The sequence below is a fragment of the Pygoscelis adeliae genome, unplaced genomic scaffold, assembly GCF_000699105.1.
Source record: "Pygoscelis adeliae isolate BGI_AS28 unplaced genomic scaffold, ASM69910v1 Scaffold505, whole genome shotgun sequence".
NCBI classification, from domain to species: domain Eukaryota; kingdom Metazoa; phylum Chordata; class Aves; order Sphenisciformes; family Spheniscidae; genus Pygoscelis; species Pygoscelis adeliae.
In genome coordinates, this window is record NW_008824811.1 from 613,731 (window position 1) to 634,588 (window position 20,858).

Consider the following 20,858-nt stretch of genomic DNA (forward strand, 5'->3'; position numbering starts at 1 on the left):
AAAATCAGATCTCCATGATGAGGAGAAACACAGATGCCTGAATTTTAATTACGTATCTTATGCATCTATAATTAAAATGTCTGTCAGTGATGCAAATGAGCTGAACTACCAAAAAAAGGTACTCAAAGGTATTTGCAGAAAAGCTTCCCAGCTTGAAAAAATAAAGAAAAGGAAGCCTCTGTTTCTGTGAGCTTGAGAACCGCTGGTGTATGGATGCCTACTTTGGCAACAGATACACATCACGCTTTGTCTTCAAACATGGCATTTGTTGCCAGCTGGTGCACAATGCCAGCCTGAAAGAATAAAACCAACACTCAAGTTGTCATGGGCTTTGTATATTTGGCTACTGAGGCCGTTTGGAAAGGTCAAAAATTTCACATCTAACACTGTTGAGGGACTAATGTAGTTTACAAATTAGGTCTTTAATCCTTCAAGAATTCCTTGTGTGAACAGACACTGTTCATATTGCTTGTTTAGAATACGTGCAAGTCTGAGCTTTTGAACAGTTTGGTATCCAATAAATGTGACTTGACAAGAGGAGGAAGTTCCTTATTCTTTAAATACTGACTTCAGACTGTAGATTATACAGAAACCAGAGTAGATTTCATGTATCAGTTTTTAAGTGAAATTTCACAGTAATGGGTATCTAAACCAGTTGTAGACTTGAGAATTTGTATTGAAAAATTATTTCTATTAAAACTAAATAGTGCCAATTCATAACTACACTAATCTCTGTGAAGCTATACGGAAAATCACCATGTTGTCTTCGATCTCAGCTAAAGCTGCGTGGTGATTGAAGAGTTTTTACTGACAGATAAAAAGTTTATTTGGAATTTATTTTAATGGATTAAGTATTTCTGGTTATCACATTTTAATGAGGATTCAGGCCAATGACCTTGGTGATGCTCTGGTATGGTGGCAGGGAGGGGATGCTTATGGTCTTCCGGCTCTGGAATTGTGAGGGCAGCTCCCCAGCGCTGGTGCATTTGTGACTCTAGATGATCAGCCACTTTCTGTTCCTATTTTAAGACTTTGAACACGACACCGTGAAGTTTTGAAACCTCGATATTCAAAGCTGCAAAAGTCCCTTCAAGGAACACCATCCTGTGAAAGTCCTGATCCTATAGATCATATGTATTGTCTTACCTAGGAATGGGCAGCAGTGATGAGTGGTCTGATGTTCAGGACATCATAGACTCTACTCCAGAGCTGGACATGTGTCAGGATCCCCGCCTGGAACGCACTGGTAACAGGTATTGATTGTGACTTTTCACTGTGTGCTCTTTTGCTTGGTTTTATGAGGAGTGAGGAATGGATGCTGTGGCTAACACCGAGTTCAACATGCAGCTGTTTGAGAAAGTCCATATATTCTGCCTAGTGCAAATATGAGGGGTCCTGACCTTCTTTGAGTTCTCCAGAGAAGACGAATGTCTGCTGGTAATCTGCAGAAGGGTCTGTCCAGCTGACCCAGAACTGGGTTTGTTTGCCTTGCCTGGACCAGGGAGGACAGAGAGATAGAGCAACAAAAGGTTTAAGACAGGCAAAGGGGACATGGGCTTAAGCTATCAGGAAGAGGGAAGAGGCATTTGTCTAATAAGAGATCAGTTCTGAATTCAGTTTTAAAACCTCAAGCTTTTTTCAGTTTTAATTTTGTCAAGTGTTTGAAGAGCAGGAGCAGGGCTGCTCCACAAGGGAGGACAAGCAGGAGTAACCCCAGTGATCCCAGTCCCTCAGGTTCTGAGCAGAGAGGGCAGAGCACTGATAATGAGCTCCATCAGCAGCCCCAGACAAGGCAAGGGGATGAATTAGGTCCCGGTGCTATGCGTGAGCAGCAGGAGGCAAGGCTGAAGAGAGGTACACCTACAGCATAGCTCAGAGAAGGACTGAAGGCGCAGGCCTAAGGTTAAAGGGAGCCCTTGGACCAGTGGGTGAATGTGAGTCCCAGGTGAGGCTGGTCAGAGCAATTTTCACCCATCAGTGCACTCAGGACCTCAACAGAGTCCTCTGAATTAGCAGACTTTTACTGAACTACTCTGCTGCTCTGGTTCCTGTCCATCGCCCATTTTGTGCTAAATAGGAGGCTCCCTAAAGGCTATTAATTTGGGCACCATATTACTGTGAGGCATGTATTAGTCTAGAAGCGTTAGTCTAGGTACCTTGATTCATTTTTACTAAGGTCTGGTGGTTGATTTTACAGGATTCATTAATTTTTACCCTCATCCAGTGGGTAATTTGGCACTATACCAGCAAAAATAACGCACTAGCTCTTACAAGTATGCAGAAGATAATACCCTGACAAAGTTAAGGCAAGATTTTCTCACAGTCCAAATCTAGACTGGATTCCCCCTGTTGAGCACCCTCATCGAGGAGGGTATGAGCAGCAGATGCATTTCTTAGCTGCGATACCACATACAGTTAAGCTCCCCTCAGAATATGTAGGATGCATGGACAATTTTAGGGTCAGATGCAGGAGGAATCTAGGTAGCCGAAGCAGCTCTGTGTGGGGAGGACAAAAGCGACTGATGAGATCAGATTGAAAATCGGTCAAACCCAAGGAAAAGAAGGGAACGGAGAGGATTGCTGCACTGGGAGCTCTTCAGGCAGTGATCTGTGATCCAGGTAGCGAGACTGAAAGCTACAGGAGACACAAGCTAACTCTGGAGCTGCTGAACAGGGTGCTTGCTGCTTTAAAAGCAGAATGCTTTTGAGATGTATACAGCTTCTGAAAGTTGAGTGCTGAAGAGGTAGGTTCAAGCTGAATTGGGTCTTCAGGTCAGACGCTGAGTGCTTGTTGCTTCTTGTCACTTTTGCTGTCCATTAGACTGCGTGAGCTGGTTAATTCTGCTGCAGTCATGGCACCCATTTGTAAGTCCTCAGTGCTCTCAGATGTCTGGGTAGCTGTAATTTTTCTGTAATTGAAAAAACCCCACTATTTTTTTTCCTTTTCTCTGCAATGTGCTGTAACTCTGCAATATCAGAGACAGCTACCACACCCCATTTGTAACCTCCAGGCTTTATCACCAAAACTTGATTTATCTAAGAATGAAGCCACACAACTTGAGATAATCTGCAGTGGTACTGCCCTTGGAAAAATTGCACGCTCTCTTCATGCTGGCTGATTCCCCTCATACAAGGCAGGGCACTTAAGTGTTTAGACCCACATTAAGACCTTTTTTTAGAGTAGGCAATGACAATCCCAGAGGTTGCCTCACCCTCACCTCCGGTAACAGCTGTTTTCTGTTTGAGCCATGAGACTGTCAAAAAATGCAAGAAGATTCTTGATGGTACCAAAGACACTAAGAGGTGGAAATGTGCTCCCATATAATATGATTCGAAAACATTAACTTTGATTTACCTTTAATGAAATACATTTTCCTGACATGTGAAGAAGCATTTCGGTGCATAGACTCACCCAAAGAAGAAGAAGAAACTAACCCTTCAGGCTGATTTCACTTACCAGTTGGTGAAGAAAAAAGACCACTGCTATTTTCAACATTTGAGTCCTTATCTGATCCTACTGCTATCTAAGGTTGCTATCTAAATTGATAGGTGTGTGGGAATCCTTGCAGAGTCTGAAAAGTCAGAGCTGAGAACTTCGGCGAGTTGAAATTTTCCTATCAGATATTGAATAGTCATTATCTAGTATGATTTAAAAGGAAGTCAGCTGGGTGAGCTTTGAGGTGGTGCATGATAGGTACTTGTCCTTGATACAGGGAATAAAACATGCTTTTTTCTTTACTCAGTATGTTCCCTGAATCAGCCCATGGTGAACAGGTGGAATGTGCTCTCGGGGTTTTGATCACGATGGTCTGGGATGCTCAGTATTTCAGAGAGAAATGTTCTAGCTTAAATGTTGCCAAGTAACAAGAGTCCTTGTTTTTTTTTTTCTTCCAACAACAGCCCAACACAGGGGATTGTGAACAAAGCGTTTGGCATCAACACAGACTCTCTGTATCATGAACTTTCCACAGCAGGGTCCGAGGTTATCGGAGATGTTGATGAAGGAGCAGATCTGCTAGGTAAAAACTTGTTTAGAACCATTCTGGTTTCTCTGGTACAATGACAACTGTATTAAGCTTCTAGAAGCACTTAAATTCTCTTTTTTTTTTTCAGAACTTGGATGTTTAGCTTTTAAAAAAATGGCATGGAAATTGAGACATTATGTGACTGAAAAATGTACCTGCAGTACAGTAATACTTACTTAGAAATAACTTAAACTGTTGGGTAACTTTTATTTGGGTTGTCTTTATGTGCATAAGTTATTTTTCTATAGGATTCTTCCACACAAACAGTTTGAAGACAAAACTTGCTCCTTCTGCTTTCTCCACCAAATTTCTGCCCCTCCCCGGAGTAATTTTACACACTAGCAATTTCACTTGGAATACAGAGTTTGTTTGAAATTTGCAAGAAAGTAACTCCTTTTGTTAAGTTTTTGAAGTTTAAATTATAAGGAAATATTATGGTCTGTATTGCAGTTTTTACCCTTTTATAGTCAGTCTAAGAGATGTAGTAATTCACTTTTTAGGCTGATTTTGAAGGAGCTTGTAATACCTGAAGTCTGGTTATATTCCATATTCCTGACTAGGACTTTGAAGCAGTCAGAGAAGCAGCTTTGCGTCAGGTAGCAGTCTGAGCCCTTGCCATACTTTTTGGTGTTGGACTCTTGAGTATCTACACCTTAATTCATGACAGAATTTAAGCATGTTCTTAAGTCCTGCTGACTGTTTTCCTGAATCAGGACAATTATAGTGGTCTTGTAATACTCAGACAATACGAGCAGCTGACAGAGTTTATAACTTGTGTAGCTCACTTTCTATTTTACTGCTTGGTTTAAGGAGCCTTAGAGATGTGAGGACTCCAACAGTATTCCTTTTATGCATTTAGTAGCAAGAGATCTGATCTGAAAGTGTACCTTTCCTTTCTGGTGATTACTGATACAAGAGCTGCTTATGGATAATCTTGTAAGTTTTGTTCTGTATGTATGTCCAGAACAGGATGAGCTGAATCATGTCACAGATTTACAGCAGCTCACCTTTGCAGAAATTAAATTAGGAAGATACTTTTATCACCTTTGAATATGAGTCTTGTATCAGGACCCTCTAAAAGGGTATGTTTCTGCAGAGAGGATGGATTTTACCCTATTCACCGAAGACTTAACCATGAAGATGTGGACTGAAGACTGGAAAGGAGGTTAATGCAATACTTCTTGCTTTACCAAAGACAAAAATCTGGAAATTGTTACTATTATAGGCAATAATGTGACTGGAATGTAACAAGTTCCGGACTATCATCAGAACACTTGCAATACCTTTTTGATATGGGTAGGTTTGTGTGGTTTTTTTTTTTTTTTAGAAGCATGGTGCTAGCCCTGCAACATGCAAGAGAGCTCTCGTGCATGGATTGATGGCCATTGCCAGAAGTGTTAAAACGTCTATTGTTTCACCTGCAACTCAAGATTGCCAGAAGAAAAAAATCTACAGAAGAGTCAAGATGAAAGCATAGGCTTTCTGTGCCTACAATTGGAGCCATCGTGTGCAGATACTTACAAAATTAAGAATTTAGAAGGAAAAGGAAGAATTCCGGGTTTGAGAATCACCTGGATGTTAGCAGTCATTGCAGAAGGGCTGGCACTCCTGCTTAAAGTGAAGATGACAGTAGGAACTACATGTGATGGTTAAAGCTTCATCTACCTGCTGTGGAATGAATTTTGGTTAGTCAGCCCCTGCATGTTATTGGGAACTCTCTTCCCAGCAGAATCAAAGCATTAAAAACACTGACGATCTTGCCATTGCCCATCTATTTTTATCTTGGTCCTCAGGTGCTTCCTTATCTAGGAGAGCGTATGGCTGATTATATGGCTATCTTCCAGTAATCACTGTGCCAACTGCTGCTTCCTTCTCTCCCCAAAATGGCTGGAGCATCGGGGATTGTCAGCTTCTAAGAGTTACTATTCAGGAAAATGATTTGCTTGGTGTATGAACTGCTTCAGACAACCTGTTTCCCACTTCTGGAAGCCTGCCTTCTGGGAATCCGCTTCCCCTTTGGATTACCCTGTAGTCTGACCCAGTGATCAGTGAGAAATGTAAACTGTTGTTTTCAAAGGGCCCAAACCTTGCAAGGTTGATCACCACAATTTCAGTTACAAGTCAAAGGCGCTTCACCTCTTCAGTAATAAGGCTGCCCAAAGACCAGGGATTGATTTTGGGTTGTGAGACGTCTGTTGTTTGGCAGTTACCACCTGTAATAAAAATGTACAGAGACTTCGCTGAACAGTGCCCATGTAAGTGTGGCTTATGAAAAATACGTTTCTGTGCTGGGACAATTTTCCGGTTTGAGCAGAGCAGCAAAACTCTTGCAGGTGATTGCACGGCAGGCTAGCAGAATAGGAAGGCTTCTCCTGGTTCCTTTTCGAACCTGGGAGGTGGGCTGTGGTGAAATCAGGTAGTTCTGTGAGTTTCCTTTGAGAAATGTTAATCTAATTAATCCTTTTGTTGAGTTCTGGCTACTGACTCTGTCCACATAAGTGTTCTTTAAAATGAACACAGATGTTGCCAGGATTGTACAAAGGGAGGAAGGCAGAGAGAGATCTTAGAGGTCATGTCTCTGACCAAGAAATGAGATTAGTACTTTTTTTTTTTCTGGCTTTGCACTATAGAAAGCACTAACAAAGTCTGGCAAAGGTGGAAGCAAAAGGATAGATCTGACAAATCTGTCAACATTATTCAAAATTCTGCCTTTTTTATCAGATGAATTGTTCTCTCTTCCTGCTATACCTTTGAGTCTGAAGAGCCACAGAGGAAATTGTGCTTTATGGACGTGATGTAAGAAACAAGACCCACAAGCCAAAAGAGTTCTCTCTCTTTCTGGGTCATATTTGGAGCTCACTTGTTTCTGTAAATCAAAAGAATTAATGAAGTTTACCCCACCTAAGTGAAATTTGAATATTTCCTCTAGTCTCTCTCAAAACTTGGCAATCAATCTTCAAAGAATATTCTCTCCTTTTGGACTCAGTTTCTTAAAGAAAGAGAAATCTCATTAAAGAGGACTTAAAAATAGAAGGATCTTACAGAAATTACCTTTGAGCAGTAGCTGTCAGGCAAGTCTGTTTCCTGAATGGAAAACCTCACTCATTCCTTCTGGGTATCTGCAAAGCAACCAACATTGGTTGGTGCAAAACTGTCACTCTTCATTGCAATTTTTGAATATAAAATAATAAAATATGTGCCCTGCCTCTAATACTGCTTTACATACACGAGTTTGTATAGGAAGCATTCTGGAGAAAAATGTGGAATGAGAACAATTATTTACTAGTGGTAATTGTAGACCAAATTCCCTTCTTTCTCACTGCAGCCTTGGGAAGACTAGTTGGCTGTTTTCCTGCGTATTCACTTGTTAATCGCAGGTTCTTACCTCCCGATCCTGGGTAGGCTACCCCTTCTCCTGTCTCCCCCTTCCTGCTCTTCACTATCCCAAGAGTTTCTGGACGCGAAGGAGCACCAGCAGTTTGGTTGTGTGCTATCGGCAGGTCCTTCCTTTCAGTTTTAGATGCCCAACAGTGTTTGCTTTGGAGATTAAAACCTCCCATCAAATAACGGGTTTTGTGGTGAAGACAGAAATTCAGCCATATTAGCGGTAAGTTTATATATAGCTTTTTGTACAGAAGTTGAAATGGGATTATCAAACAGAGTCCCATCACTGCACTGTAAAAAAAAAAAAAGTTTTTAAGTGCAACTAATTGTCTTTTGTAAACTGAAGTATCATTGAAGAGCACATTTATTATCAGCAGATCTAGTTGCTAAAATCACAAGGGGAGGGGAAAAGTGAAGGTAGTGGGAACTAGCTGTTCTGCATTTAGTGGTACACAACTAAATAAAGAGAAAATAAAGGTTTATCCAGTCCAGTAAGATGCGATTGCCTGAGATTCATGTCTGGAAAAGTGGGCTGAGGCATGTGGTTGCAGTTGTACCACGGGTTACCTTCCCTTGATTTTTTTTTTTTATGTCCTGTATGTAGAGTCATGCCATCTACAGTCATGGCAGGTCCTGTCCTTACTATTTCATGCCTTTTGACATTGAAATGGCTGAATCATTATTAATTTTTTTTGAACAAAATTTTTATTTTGTTGGTTTCAGTCACTGATTGATCCTTTTTTCACTTCCTTTTTTCCCTTGTCTCTCTGTGCTTCGCTGGACATGGCCCATAGGGGAGTTCTCAGGTGTGTATCTCCTCTGCTCAGTTTCCTTTCTTGTTTCTTTTTTCCGTGTTGAGGTCGAATGACGTGGTATACACGTGTGATACTCCCCTGCTCTTGTCCAAACACGGTTGGCTTTGCGGACTTCTCCCACCTTCGCCTCGCTTGGTTGCCTTGCACCGGTGGGTCCCTGGGCAGCAGGACATCCCTGCTCTGTGCTCAGATGCCTGCTGCATTTCAATAAGCTTTTCTTGCGTGGCTTTCTGCAGGTTTGCTCCACTGTGTTACACTGGCCTGTCACTCAAGGTCTTGGGGCTCAAAGTGCTTTTTTTTTCTGTCAGGACGGGTGCTGTGCTTGGAGCAGAGCTCGGGTGGGCACAGGACTGAGTTAGGTTCCTGCTCTTCTCTCAGCGAACCACGCTGTGAGGAATCCCTTCGTGTGCATGATGGCCACTGTGGGTTAGCTGATGCATACTGGCCCTCTTCTGGAATAGTTGTAGTAACATTAAAGAAACTTTCTTGATGGATTAGAGTGGCAAAGCCTCCGTCTTTCGTTGAAGCTTTGCCTTTCTGGCAGGAGTTTAAGTGATAGCTCTGTCTTTTGTTTTGGTGAAGGAGACTCACTGCCTTAGGGCCACACTCTGTCGTCAGAAGGTTCGCACCTTTCCATAAAATGCACTTGGGCCCTGATGCAATTTCAGATGAAGTCAAGGGGATCTCTCTTGATTTCAGTGCAAATTGGATGAAGTTTTCCCTGTAGTGAAGGCAGGTGACTTATGCAGCGCGATAGCGTAATGCTGTGCGGCAATGAGCTCTGTCATGTTCCTTTGCCTGGCACCTCTTGGTGTTGGCTCTGTGAGGTTACAAAAGAAAGGGATGGCATCATCCTTTCTTTTAGTTCAAACTGGTTTTACTGTAAACCACTTTTTCGTGGTCCTTTCTCAGAAAACCTCCCACTGAAGTTGAGTTGGAGTTTGTCGCAGTGCAGAGGTGGATTTGGGCCTGTGCAAAAAGGCCAGATGAGAGCTTTGATATCCAACCCCCCCCTTTTGTTTTTCCTCCTGCCCCTGTCCTTCCCTCATCCTATTCATAATGTCTGTTGAACTACCTTTGTTGTGGGGATGGGAAACCCAAAGACGTGCAGTCCAGGGGAAATGATGAAGATGGAAGAAACAGATGAGCTCATCTCGAGCTTGTCCTGACATCTCGGGTGTAAATCCCTGTTAGGCCAAGCTGGAGCAGAACAAGGTCTAGATTAGTTACTATTGAGCATCACATATACTGGCACCACACACAGATGTACACATGCTGATGAGCTGCTCTGTTTGCTATTTACAGACTGGTACTTAATGGCTGCTTTTTTTCTCTTCCTTTCTTCCCCTTTGTCCCCATCTCTTTCTGTTCCCTTTCTCGTATGGGATGGCTCTCATAGTACGGGATGATTTCTTTGGTAAGGCGAAGGCCTTTTTTCTTTTTTTTTTTTTCTTTCTTCTTTTTTTAATGTGCATTTTTTTTCTAAATTTCTTCCATTCACTCAACATCCCTCCATATGTCTTGCATTCCCTTGGTTTGTTTTTTTGTGATGGTGGTATCACCTCTCTAAGAAGCAGGACGCAGCTGGTCAGTAGTGGTGGTTTGGGGATTCTCCTCTGTTTCTTGTAGTTGATTATCCACTTTGATGCTTCACACTATTTGCCTGGTTATGGGAGGTAGACAGTGTAGGATGGGCTCTGTTAGACATGGCTCTGTCCAGACCTCTCTTCCCTTTGCTTCACGCCACAAAGGGGTGAAGAGATCTCCTTATAGTCACTCCACAGTGGGTTTTTTTCCCCATGAGCAGGGCTTTCCCATTACAGCCTGCATAAGGTTTTCTGATAGTGTCAATTCTATGGCTCTGGGATAGCTTCATCCATTTCTTTATTGCAAGACTAACCCTTCAGACCTCTCGCTGGTTAAAGCATTGGGATGTGACTGTGTCACACACAAATAAGGTAGAAGCTGTGGTGAGGATACTGATAGTTGGGACGCTGTATGGCTTTTAGTTCTGGCATGATAGCTCACCTTCTTCACCAGAGTTCCTTTCTCTCCCAAAAACAGCCATAGAGAGGAATAGATGACTCAAGAATGGGAAGGAAAAAGATTTAGTCCGGCTAAATACTTATTTGATCATTCGTAGAATCACTAAAAAGGAACAAGAAAATCATTTCATAAACAGATGACTCCTTGGTCTTCCAATCAACATACAGCATGCCACAAAAGAAAGGGCTATAGGTCATTCACCTTACAAAACCAAAATACGCTTCAGTTTACACTGCAGTTAGTGTCTCTCACTTTTTTGCTGTTTGCAATATTCTTTGACACAGCATCCAAAGAACACATTGCCTGAAACATCAAAGTGATTAATTATCTGTCTACTAATTTTTCAAAAGTTATTTGAAAATGCTGCTTCTTACTCATTCTTGCTGGGAATTTGCTTTTGCCATCATAAGTTCATCCCATTTAACTGTGGGAAGAGGATCTGTATGTTGGAGTGTTGTGATGTGTTCTCACTTCTTGTATGCTACCATGTTTCTCTAACTTCCATTTACTTCAAGTTTGTGTTGGTTTTATTTTATTGCAAATACTCATTAATCAGCAAATAACAGATCATGAAAACTGTTGATGTCTTTGCTGTAAAGGAAGAGGTAGTTCAGAGGGCAGGACAAGGAGCACTTCAGCACAAACACTGATGGTTGTGAGACTTCTTCATGCTCTGGGACCTGTGGTGAGAAATGAGCTCCAACCCTCAGCATTGTCCCCCGCCAGGGAGAGGTCTCTTTGCCTTTAGCTCTCAGGTGGCCTCTATTCCCCACTGTAAGATAGAAGCTGACCCTGGGAGCCAGCAAGTCCCTGGCAGCAGGAAACAATCCAGATGTGCTTTTGGTCCCTAAATTCCTTTCCGTTTGGTTTTATGACATACTGAATTCGACCTTCACTTTTAGGCCCAGATTTTTCAAAGCGCTTGCAACCCAATCTGCATATTGCAGTCATTGTACGTTGATGCCCAAGTGCAAGTGCAGTGTCTCTGATGTATGTGTTTCCTTGAGTGTGGGTCTTAAGTAATGGTACTGAGACTTCAGATTTTAAACATCTGTGAGAAAACTGTTAAAGGTAGATAGAGCAATGGACAATCTAAAATCTTGTTAAAATTGCTCTGGTGGAAGGCTGATAATAGAAAGCCTTTCATGTTCATGAAACTGGGCACAACCATGATCCCAAATCTGTACTGAAAACCACAAAATTTGGCTTCTACTAAGAAAGAAAGAAAATCACTGATGTGCAGATCTGGCCAGCAATTTGGACAGTGTTCTGCTGTCCTCTGAAAAACCCATGAACTTCTACTTTCTTTCTGTATGAGTGATGATAAAAAATGGTTGCAATAGCTCATGGGTGAACCAGGAGTTACTGACTTGACTTCCCCTAACTGGTGTTAGTGAAGCTCTCTCCTCTCTGTCCCTCTCAAGGGAGTCTGTGAAAGTTGGGGTAAGAAGCTAGGTCTGCATTTGGGCTCTTTACAGAAGGACACATGGGTGTCTTTGCTTGGGCTGCATGGTCTTTCAGCAAGAACCACTCCATTCTCCACAGCAGGACACAGAAGCCTAGGGAAGCCTAACAAAAGTGATTTCTCTTCCTCAAGCATAAGTCAGGCAGTGCCACACAAGCTTCATATTTCTAGGAGAGCAGGTGAAAACTGCCTGGCCTTTCTTTTCAGGAATGGGCAAAGAAGTGGGGAATCTGCTGTTGGAGAACTCGCAGCTACTGGAGACCAAGTAAGGAACTGTTGTGTACTCTGAACTGCCTGCCTAGTTATAAATGAGATGTCATCTTGAAGTAGGTCTTGGCCAGAACTCCTGCTTCACAGGGGCTTGCTTGTTTATCTAACAGGTTCTCTTGAATACTTGTTGTTCCTTCAATTGTAGAAGAGGAATTGCTCTTCTGAGCGGCTTTCCTAACTGTTTCCTTTCTGCAGGCACTTGGGTGAAGTCTCTGGGCATGTGCTGGTAGGGGTCTGATCTCATCTGAAATCAATGGCAAGCTTTTAATTAACCAGTGGCAATCTAGATGTGGGTCTGAGCCTCTGTGAGGATATTGCTGTTTATAAGTTTTTATTTACAAGGTTTGCTATTTGGAAAGAAAATTTTCTTACTATTGAGAAGAGTTTTCAAAGTTTCAGTAGTTGATAAAGTAGAAGCAGACAATGTAATGGACTTACTTTTTGAGAAAGGCTGTCAAACCAGATGATAGTAAAGCTAAACAGCCAGGAAGAGGAAGGCAAAGTACTCCCAGAGGAGAGTTGGAGAACTTACTATGATAGGAAGCTGCTGATTTTAAAGATTTTAAGATATTTTGGAGCTGATTGGAAATGCTTATTTATATCACCATCATCCACAATTATCCACAATTACAGATAACAGCAGTTCTGAAAGACGTGTTTCAGATCTTAATTCTGTTAAAAATAGATTTGAACCTTATGCAGGTGATAGGTTACCCTACACCTGCTTTCTGCAGTATTCTGCCATCTTAAGGAGATGTTGGTCTGTCAGTCAGGATACAGGACTGGACAAATCTCATCCTGACCAATTATGGTGATTTCTGTGTTCTTCTGCAGCTCCTTCTTGCCAAAATCTACTTTTCCATGAGTTATAGCTGGACTGAATTGTTTAAATACACTCATTTCAACTCTCCTTGTAGTGCCTGTGACTTTAGTTTCAGATCTCTCTTATGGACAGCTCCTGGTTTTGGGCATTTTTGCTTATTGTCCCTTTCACACCTTTAAGAAATGCTTTGAACGTTGTGAAGAATGATTTGATTGCCAAGGTGGACCAGCTGTCTGGAGAACAAGAAGTGCTGAAGGGAGAGCTTGAAGCAACAAAGCAGGCCAAAGCCAAAATGGAAACCAGAGTCAAGGAGCTGGAGGAGGAGCTGAAAAGGTGAGTGATTCACACCCTGCCCCAGAGAGCTGGAAGGACACGAGTGATAAACCCACCTGCTCTGTTAGTTTTACTCGTTTCTCTCATGGAAGTTAGCACAGGAATTCAAAGGTACCTTACAGAGCACTTCAAGGCTGGCGGTAGGTGGCTGAGATACTTTTAGTGTTATGTTGTTTTTATTGGATTGAAATGGGTTATTGAACCTTAGAAAACCCGCAGAATTTTCCTCCCCAGGATTAGAATTCTCCGGCAGCAACTGCAAATCCAGGCTCCCTAGAGTGAAGCGTTCAGAGTTTCAATTTGCAATTTAAGAAAAGAATTTCAAAACCAATAGTTTTGAAGGAAACTGTCAAGAGCTTGATCCTCGCAGCAACTAAGACAGCTATGGGAGGAATGAATGCCCATTCATTTAATGAAAGAGCTAATACAGATTCCCACAAACAATATTTAAATGCCAGTATTGTTAATTGTTTGATTGTTCATGTTAAGAATGAGAAGAGGAGGCAGAGTGCATAGGCAGTCCTATGCAGGTGGCATTTTGAGAGATCCCACTTATTTTCCCCTCAAACTAGAGAAACCGAAGCCTAAATGCCTAGCAAAGCCTGTGATGATTTCACATCCGTAAAACTAAAGATGCCCCATGGGCTCAAAGCAACATAATTACATTTTGACTAGCTGTACGTTGCACTGTGGTATCTCAATTCAGAGGACAGTGTTTATTTTGCAGCTGGAATCTGGCAGGTTGCCTCTCTAATCTGAGCACAGAATCTCCAAAAATAACACAGACTGGTCTCTTCGTTGTTCAAAATGTCTGAAATGAAAATAGTCTGACAAGCAGTGGAAATAGGTCTGATTTTTAAAAATTCCTTTTTGAGTCTCTCATAATATACATAATATATTTAATATATTATGCAGTAGGGGTATGGACTTTTAACTGGCAAGTGTGCCTTTTTAGGAGATGGAGACAGCATTTTTTTTCCGCAGTGTCTGGTGTTAATAAAAGTGCTTGTAATTCAAATGGGACTGCACGACTGCACCTCGGTATGGAGTTTAAAGAAATTAAAAGCACTCAGATAAATACTTGAAGTATTTTATTAACATGGATTTGGTGTTCTTTTCTTTACCATTATGGCAAACTCTCTGTCACATTAGACGCTTTTTTCACTGCATTGAAAACAGAAGCAGCCCAGAAGAACTTAAGCCAGCATTTTGACTGCTGATAATGGCTCAGTTTTCCCATGGTTAAGATCTCATCAAACATTTGACCACAGATTATGGCTCTGAAATAGAAATTGTCTGGACTGTTCCAGTGGTCAGTATTTTGGTGCTTACATCAAATGTTCCAAAGAAATGGGGTGATGTCGGTGAAGCTGTTCAGAGTAACATGCTGCAAGAGAGAGAGAAAAACATCAGAGAAGCATCTAATAGCTTGTACACTTAGCTCGCAGTTTGAAAATGTTTCCTTGTGATGCATGCAGACAGACCTTCCCATAGGTGGTTCACCTCCCCAGAACACTTCAGGGCCAGCCATGGTATCACTTGCTGGTTTGATGCCTTTCTTCCTGTTTCCTAGAGTGAAATCTGAAGCGATTGTTGCCCGACGAGAACCCAAAGAGGAGGTGGAGGATGTAAGCAGCTATCTCTGTACAGAATTGGTATATTACATTACTAAAATGCCTGCGGGGAAAGGGGGTTTATATACTTACTCTATATTACTTCGTATATATGAGTCCTGAGATGCTGATTGATCTGCCTTCGTTAACAATGAGGGCAAAGCTGGTGAACTGCGAGTTATTGCTGATGAGCATTGCTAATAGACAGATGCCGTGAGATTACCTCTTGATAGGACTTTCAAACGATAGTTTGGCAAAGATGAGCAGCTGACACAGTGACAATACCGTGCACGATGTGGTTTTTGCAGAATGGTGCTAGAGCAGTGCCCTGCTCAGCACCTTCCCATTTTATCTGGTTCTCCCTAATTTTGAATTACAGTCTAGTGTGCAGTGTGGTTTCTCTCGGGGTCTTGTGATAGTCAGGCTTTCCCAGAAGAGCTTGTCTCCACGTTGGCAATGAAGCTGTAAGCCGTGAGGACATTGTGCAGTGAAATCCAGGTTTACAGACAGCTTTGCAGCAGGAACTGCCGCCTTTTATTAGTTCTGTAATCTAAATCTTGCGGCATTGTTTTTCTCATTATTTCTTTTGCATAAGCCAGTACTGCATGTTACAGGATACAGGCAGAGAAGGCTTATGGACTGTTCTTCTGTGACAGCTCTTCAGGCTGTTTTGGCTGAGGTAGAGGCTTTTCAACAAAGACCAACTGTAGCCAAAAAAAAAAAGGCAAACCAAAATGGTAACAGAGATTTTCCTTGTAAATGTCACTCTGCTAGGACAGGGAATTAGATACACTTCTTTTCAATATTACTGTGTTCTTACTTTGTAAAAGGTATTGGAGCAGGTTCAATTCTCTTGCCTTAACTGGGGTGAACCTGGTCTGTTGAGAATTTAGGTAGATAGGAAAATTTTCAAGTTGTGCTTGTGAAATGCTGAAGAGGACCGGATTTCTTTTAAGCTGAACTGACAGGAGGCCCGTTTTTTTAAATTAAAAAAACAAGAGTTTGTAAAATTCCTTTTCATTTATACACTTCTTGTTTTGACTGATCATAGAGGTTTATTCCAAGTCCAGGGAGGCTGGAGAGGGACTTGGTTAATTTGTGCTATTCCAGCTCTCAGCAGTACTCACCAGCCAGGCTGAGCTTGGGAATTGCCACAGTCTAGACACAACCCAGTGCCACTTCCTAGTAATGGGTTCCCAAAATCCTTACGATTTCTTTTTGGACAGATATTGTCCCCACCTTAAGCCATGTTGTTCTCATTTTCCACTCCTCAAAAGAGGCAAACAGAATCTCATTCCTATCGCCTGCAAAGCCGCATGTGTCCTCATTGGAAGGCCAAGTTGTGTCACCAAAGAGGAAAAGGCCTTTCTTTAGTTTCTTGTGCCCTACACCTTTATCAGTGTGTACTAACAGAACGCCTCCTTCCTAGTTCTCTCGAGGGGACAGATGGCATTATGTGGTGCTTGCTGCTGTTTGTGACTGGATTTGCTAATGAACTAAAACTTTGGTTTCCAAACTTTCTGGACCAATGGACCACTGTCAACTCTCATAACTCCTTGTAGACTATCAAAGCACCTTGCTGGCAATAGTCCCTGGGTGGGGTTTTCAATCTGGTGGTGGTTCTAATTCTAATTTCATGGGTTTGCAGAACACTCCAGAGGTCCGTGGGCCATAGTTTGGAGATCACTTGTCTAGAATTAGCACCTCATATGGGGAAATCAGGGGGTAATCAAACAGGACAGGAGGAGAACTAACAAATATGTCTTTCTGTCTCCTGACTTGCCCTGTACTAACATCAATCCCCTTCCATCTTTTGTTGGCTGAAGCAGTGCTCCTCCCCCCTGCAGGACAACATTCCCATAGCTCAACGCCGCCGCTTCACCCGTGTGGAAATGGCCCGGGTTCTGATGGAGCGCAATCAATACAAAGAGAGGTTGATGGAGCTCCAGGAGGCTGTCAGGTGGACAGAGATGATCAGGTGAGACTGAATGTTAGTGAACATTCCTATTTAGGACATAACCTGGTCATGTTTGACCTTGTGGTCAATGGAACCCCTACCAAGATATGGGTTGAGAAGTGCTGAAAGTTTTCCAAACTCTAGACGCTTCTCCTAATACCTAATTCTTTCTCTCTTATTCCTGATCCTGGGCTGCAAATCTTAAGTTGCCATCGTTATTTGGAGACACTGGACAGCTGTTTGTCTTGCTTGTTTCTTGTGTGCTAATGAAGCTAGGAGAAGCTGTAGGGAAGAGGGTTTCTTCTAATTAATGAATTCTAAAGGCTATGGCTTGAAATGAATATGATGCTGGGGTTTGTAGTTACCAGACTAGTACTGTGGCAATGATAATGTTGCAGGGAGTTGATAAAACTTCAAATTGAACCCACTTATTTGCACTTCATGTCAACATTGAAAGATAAAGTGGTTGAGTGTGCTTACATTAAAGACCAGTGCATGTCACTTCCTCTGTTGTGCTTTTAAACATGTTAGAATGAGTTCTGAATTTTGACATGGCTTCCTTGATGGAAATGGCCTGCTGGTTGGCAGAAGCTTGGGTAAGAGATGCTGAAATTAACTTGCTTCTGCTGTGTTTGTCCTTAGAGCTTCCCGTGAGCACCCATCCGTCCAGGAGAAGAAGAAATCCACCATTTGGCAGTTGTAAGTTCTTTGGTGGTTTGTGTAAGATTAAGAAAAGGGGAAGCGTTGCCATTTCTACTTTAGACAGCAACTTAATAGACTCTGACATTAATGAAACATCAACTAAAAGTGTTAGCTGAACCCTTTTGCCTTCAAGGGCTTCCTTTGTCCTTAGTGAAATTAAAGTCAGATCTGCACATCTACGTTGGTTTTGTTTTACAAGCTGAAAAAGATCACGAGTACTCTGGAATGGAAACATACATACACTCACAATCAGTTTTAATAAAGGGCTGTTTTCAGAAGGTATCTGTTTCTGGCACCTTATGTCAATCAAACTGAAGACTTAGCTCTATGTTTGAAGTAGGGCAGTTTTTATGAAGGGCTTACAGCCCCTGATTGCATACCTCTTGTCTCCCCTGTTGTGAATCTGTGGTGTGTTGTCTCCCCAGGCACCTTTTCTCATATTTGTTGGCCTTTTTCTGTCCCTAGTTTTAGCCGTCTGTTCAGCTCTTCCTCAAGTCCCCCACCAGCAAAGAGGACCTACCCATCTGTGAACATCCACTACAAGTCTCCAACAACAGCAGGGTTCAGCCAGCGTCGCAGTCACACCATGTGCCAGATCTCCTCCGGCAGCCGCACCCTGGAGTTCTTCCCTGAAGAGTGAGTTGCGTGCTGTGTGCCAAGCTAGGTCCCCCTGCAGCTCTCCTAAATAGCAGCTTTTCTTAAAATAAGCTGTTTTCTGCTTTAAAAAAAGTCTGTGTGGTGTCAATACGTTTCTGTCTCATGTGGTTTATCTCCCTGATCTCTCACTCATCAGTTACCATGTGGATGGGCTCAGCAAACTTTGTCCTCCCAAACATATTGCTGCCATGGCTTTCTAGGCCATGATGGTTATCTCAGCAAGGACCACTGTAGGCTTGAGTTGGCCTCAACCCTAGTTCTGCACTCGTGTTTGCAGACTGTGCGAGAGAATGAAGTAGGGCTTTTGTGGTAGTGTGATGGCAGCATTAGGACAGCAGGATGGAGTGTCTTGCCCAACCCTGTTGACAAGGAGTTTAGGTGAAGACAAAAGTTCTCTCAACAGCACATTTAGGTTACAATATTTGGTTTTAACCTTAACCATGCTAAAAAAGAGCCTCTAAGTGTTGCTGCTGCAGCCTTCTCCCTATCCTTTATGTCTCTGACATGAATGGAGAAAACCCTTCTGTGCTTTATTTGACTTCAAAATGCATGTGTTCTACCATTACGAGGTTGTACCGTTTCATATGTGATGTTTTTGTGGAAGGACTTTGGAGAATATGATGGTAAAGTATTATAACTTCAGCAATAAGAAGGATTTGTTGGAAAGGTGCTAGATGAGGAGAGAAGAGATTATCTTTAGAAGGGTAAATTTGTGTTCTGTAGATACCCACTGCCTTTATTCTGTTCTTTTTATCTGATTACAATATCATAGTCATTGGTGTATGAGTGTCTGAGTGCTTTTCAGCAGTGCATTAAACGATGTGACTAACCACTGTCACAAGCTGTTTGTTCTCTCATTCTCTCCCCAGGGGAGGAAGCATATGCAGGGAAGTGCTTTGTTTTAGCAGGGAGTTGTTTTTATTTTAAGTATATATGTCATTATGTGTGTATGTGTAGGGGTTTTTGGTTTGGATTGGATTTTTTTGCCGATGTTGTTTGTACCTTGGAATGATACTTTAAAAACCTATTGAGAGCTGGAACTGATATTCAAAGAGCCTTTGTCTATATTGAAACGTAACTTAAGAGCTCACAGATCAATTTTTCTTTTAACCTTTGCCAGTGCAAAGCTGGAGTTGTTCTGTTGAAACCAGCAGTTTCAACAGCAGTTAGTGCATATTTTCCTTATCAGCAGAGAAAGCTTTAAAATGGACAGAAAAATAAATAGTTGACTATAATGAAGAAGGGAAGAACTCAAAATGCCTTCCTGATGGAGATCAGTAAATTGTAACAGCTAAGCAAAAATTGGTGTAATCTCATAGATTCATAAGTCTTATGGAAGGTTGATTCCCTGTTTCTGAAGAGCTCTTGGAGCACTGAAGTGGAGATGACAATGATTTGGCCTGCCACATCGCTCAGGTGACAGGGAGTTAGAGATTGGGGATGCCTATGTCTGCTTCTTAACAGGGTTTCTCCTCTCTCCGATTTCTTGCGTCTGTTTGCAAAGATGAGTTTGGTTTGCTTTGTGTTTCTTCCCCCTGCTGTGGCGACACTCTCTTTTAACCTTCAGTTTCTGTTTTTAACCATAGATTGGGAAGTAACGCTGTTGCTTCTCTCCTCAGTGACTGTACATCCTCAGCACGTCGCGAGCAGAAACGGGAGCAGTACCGCCAGGTCCGGGAGCATGTGCGGAATGATGATGGGCGATTGCAGGCCTGCGGCTGGAGCCTCCCTGCCAAGTACAAGCAGGTAGGGACCACTCCCCGGACAGGCTGAGGGGACATCGTCCCCCACAGTGAAACCAGTGACAACCTAACTCTCCCACTGGTAACCCTAGCCTTAGTCCTTAAATACTTCATTTAGAGGTATCATGTATGTTTTATTTGTATGATAATTGTAGGCACAGATTAAATTAATCTTCTCTGTATCTCCACCAAAGTCAATGGAGGGGGCATTACTCTGCATGATGGTGCTGAAAGAACCTACCCTAAACCAAAAGTAAATTAATCTTCTTTGTCCAGAGCCCAGTACTTGTTTTTATTTCCTTTGTTATTATAATTGGGCTTGTACATTAGATATTTCATTTATACTCTGAGAACTTTACCAATTGTTTAGTATAAAAACCAAATGTAGTGCAGTTTGCTCCCATTTCTGCCCAGCAATAACACAAAATCAAATGTCATCAGCCTCATTTGTTGGCCTATGACTCATTTAACTGGTCAAAGACCACCTGAAAGGAAGGAGTCTTGCAGTGTGGCTTGAAAGTGGATGAGTTTCAGGCCATGGTGGAAGGGAACGCCAGTGTTCTGACTTCTTTGCAGGGAGCATCTGTTAACAACCCTTTCTCTGTCAGCAGTGCAGTGTATAGCCTCTGTTGACCATAATTGGGGCACCGTATCATGGCGAGAGAGGCAGTCTCTTGGGTAGGCTGCTCCCGGCCCTGTAGGGACTCTCTTTCATACAAGATGTGAGATGAAGACTCAGCAGCACCCACCTCTGAGGCTAATAAGTTCGGTTCTGCCGTTATTGGTTATATCTCTCTTACCATAGCCTGGTGTTTACAGCTTTGTACTGTCTTTTTTGTCTTCTCTTCCCCCACAGCTGAGTCCCAATGGTGGTCAGGAAGACACTCGCATGAAAAACGTCCCTGTGCCTGTGTATTGTCGCCCACTAGTAGAGAAGGACCCAACCATGAAGGTACGTTGTCTCTGCATACCATTCCAGTCCAGAAGGGGGACATGGAATAAGCAAAGAATGTTGGTTGCTAAATG

General features: G+C 42.3%; 1 protein-coding gene across 1 annotated transcript in view; it reads left to right on the top strand.

Moving 5' to 3' along the window:
• Positions 1-20,858, top strand: part of MAPK8IP3 (mitogen-activated protein kinase 8 interacting protein 3) — a 54,129-nt gene that overhangs the window by 17,005 nt on the left and 16,266 nt on the right. Inside the window, exons 7-17 of the mRNA XM_009324241.1 lie at positions 1,151-1,253; positions 3,901-4,019; positions 8,204-8,215; positions 11,943-12,000; positions 13,009-13,161; positions 14,735-14,816; positions 16,622-16,752; positions 17,374-17,430; positions 17,899-18,069; positions 19,710-19,836; positions 20,689-20,784. Of these exons, the coding sequence (XP_009322516.1) occupies positions 1,151-1,253; positions 3,901-4,019; positions 8,204-8,215; positions 11,943-12,000; positions 13,009-13,161; positions 14,735-14,816; positions 16,622-16,752; positions 17,374-17,430; positions 17,899-18,069; positions 19,710-19,836; positions 20,689-20,784 (1,109 nt within the window). The remainder of the gene's footprint in view (positions 1-1,150; positions 1,254-3,900; positions 4,020-8,203; positions 8,216-11,942; positions 12,001-13,008; positions 13,162-14,734; positions 14,817-16,621; positions 16,753-17,373; positions 17,431-17,898; positions 18,070-19,709; positions 19,837-20,688; positions 20,785-20,858) is intronic.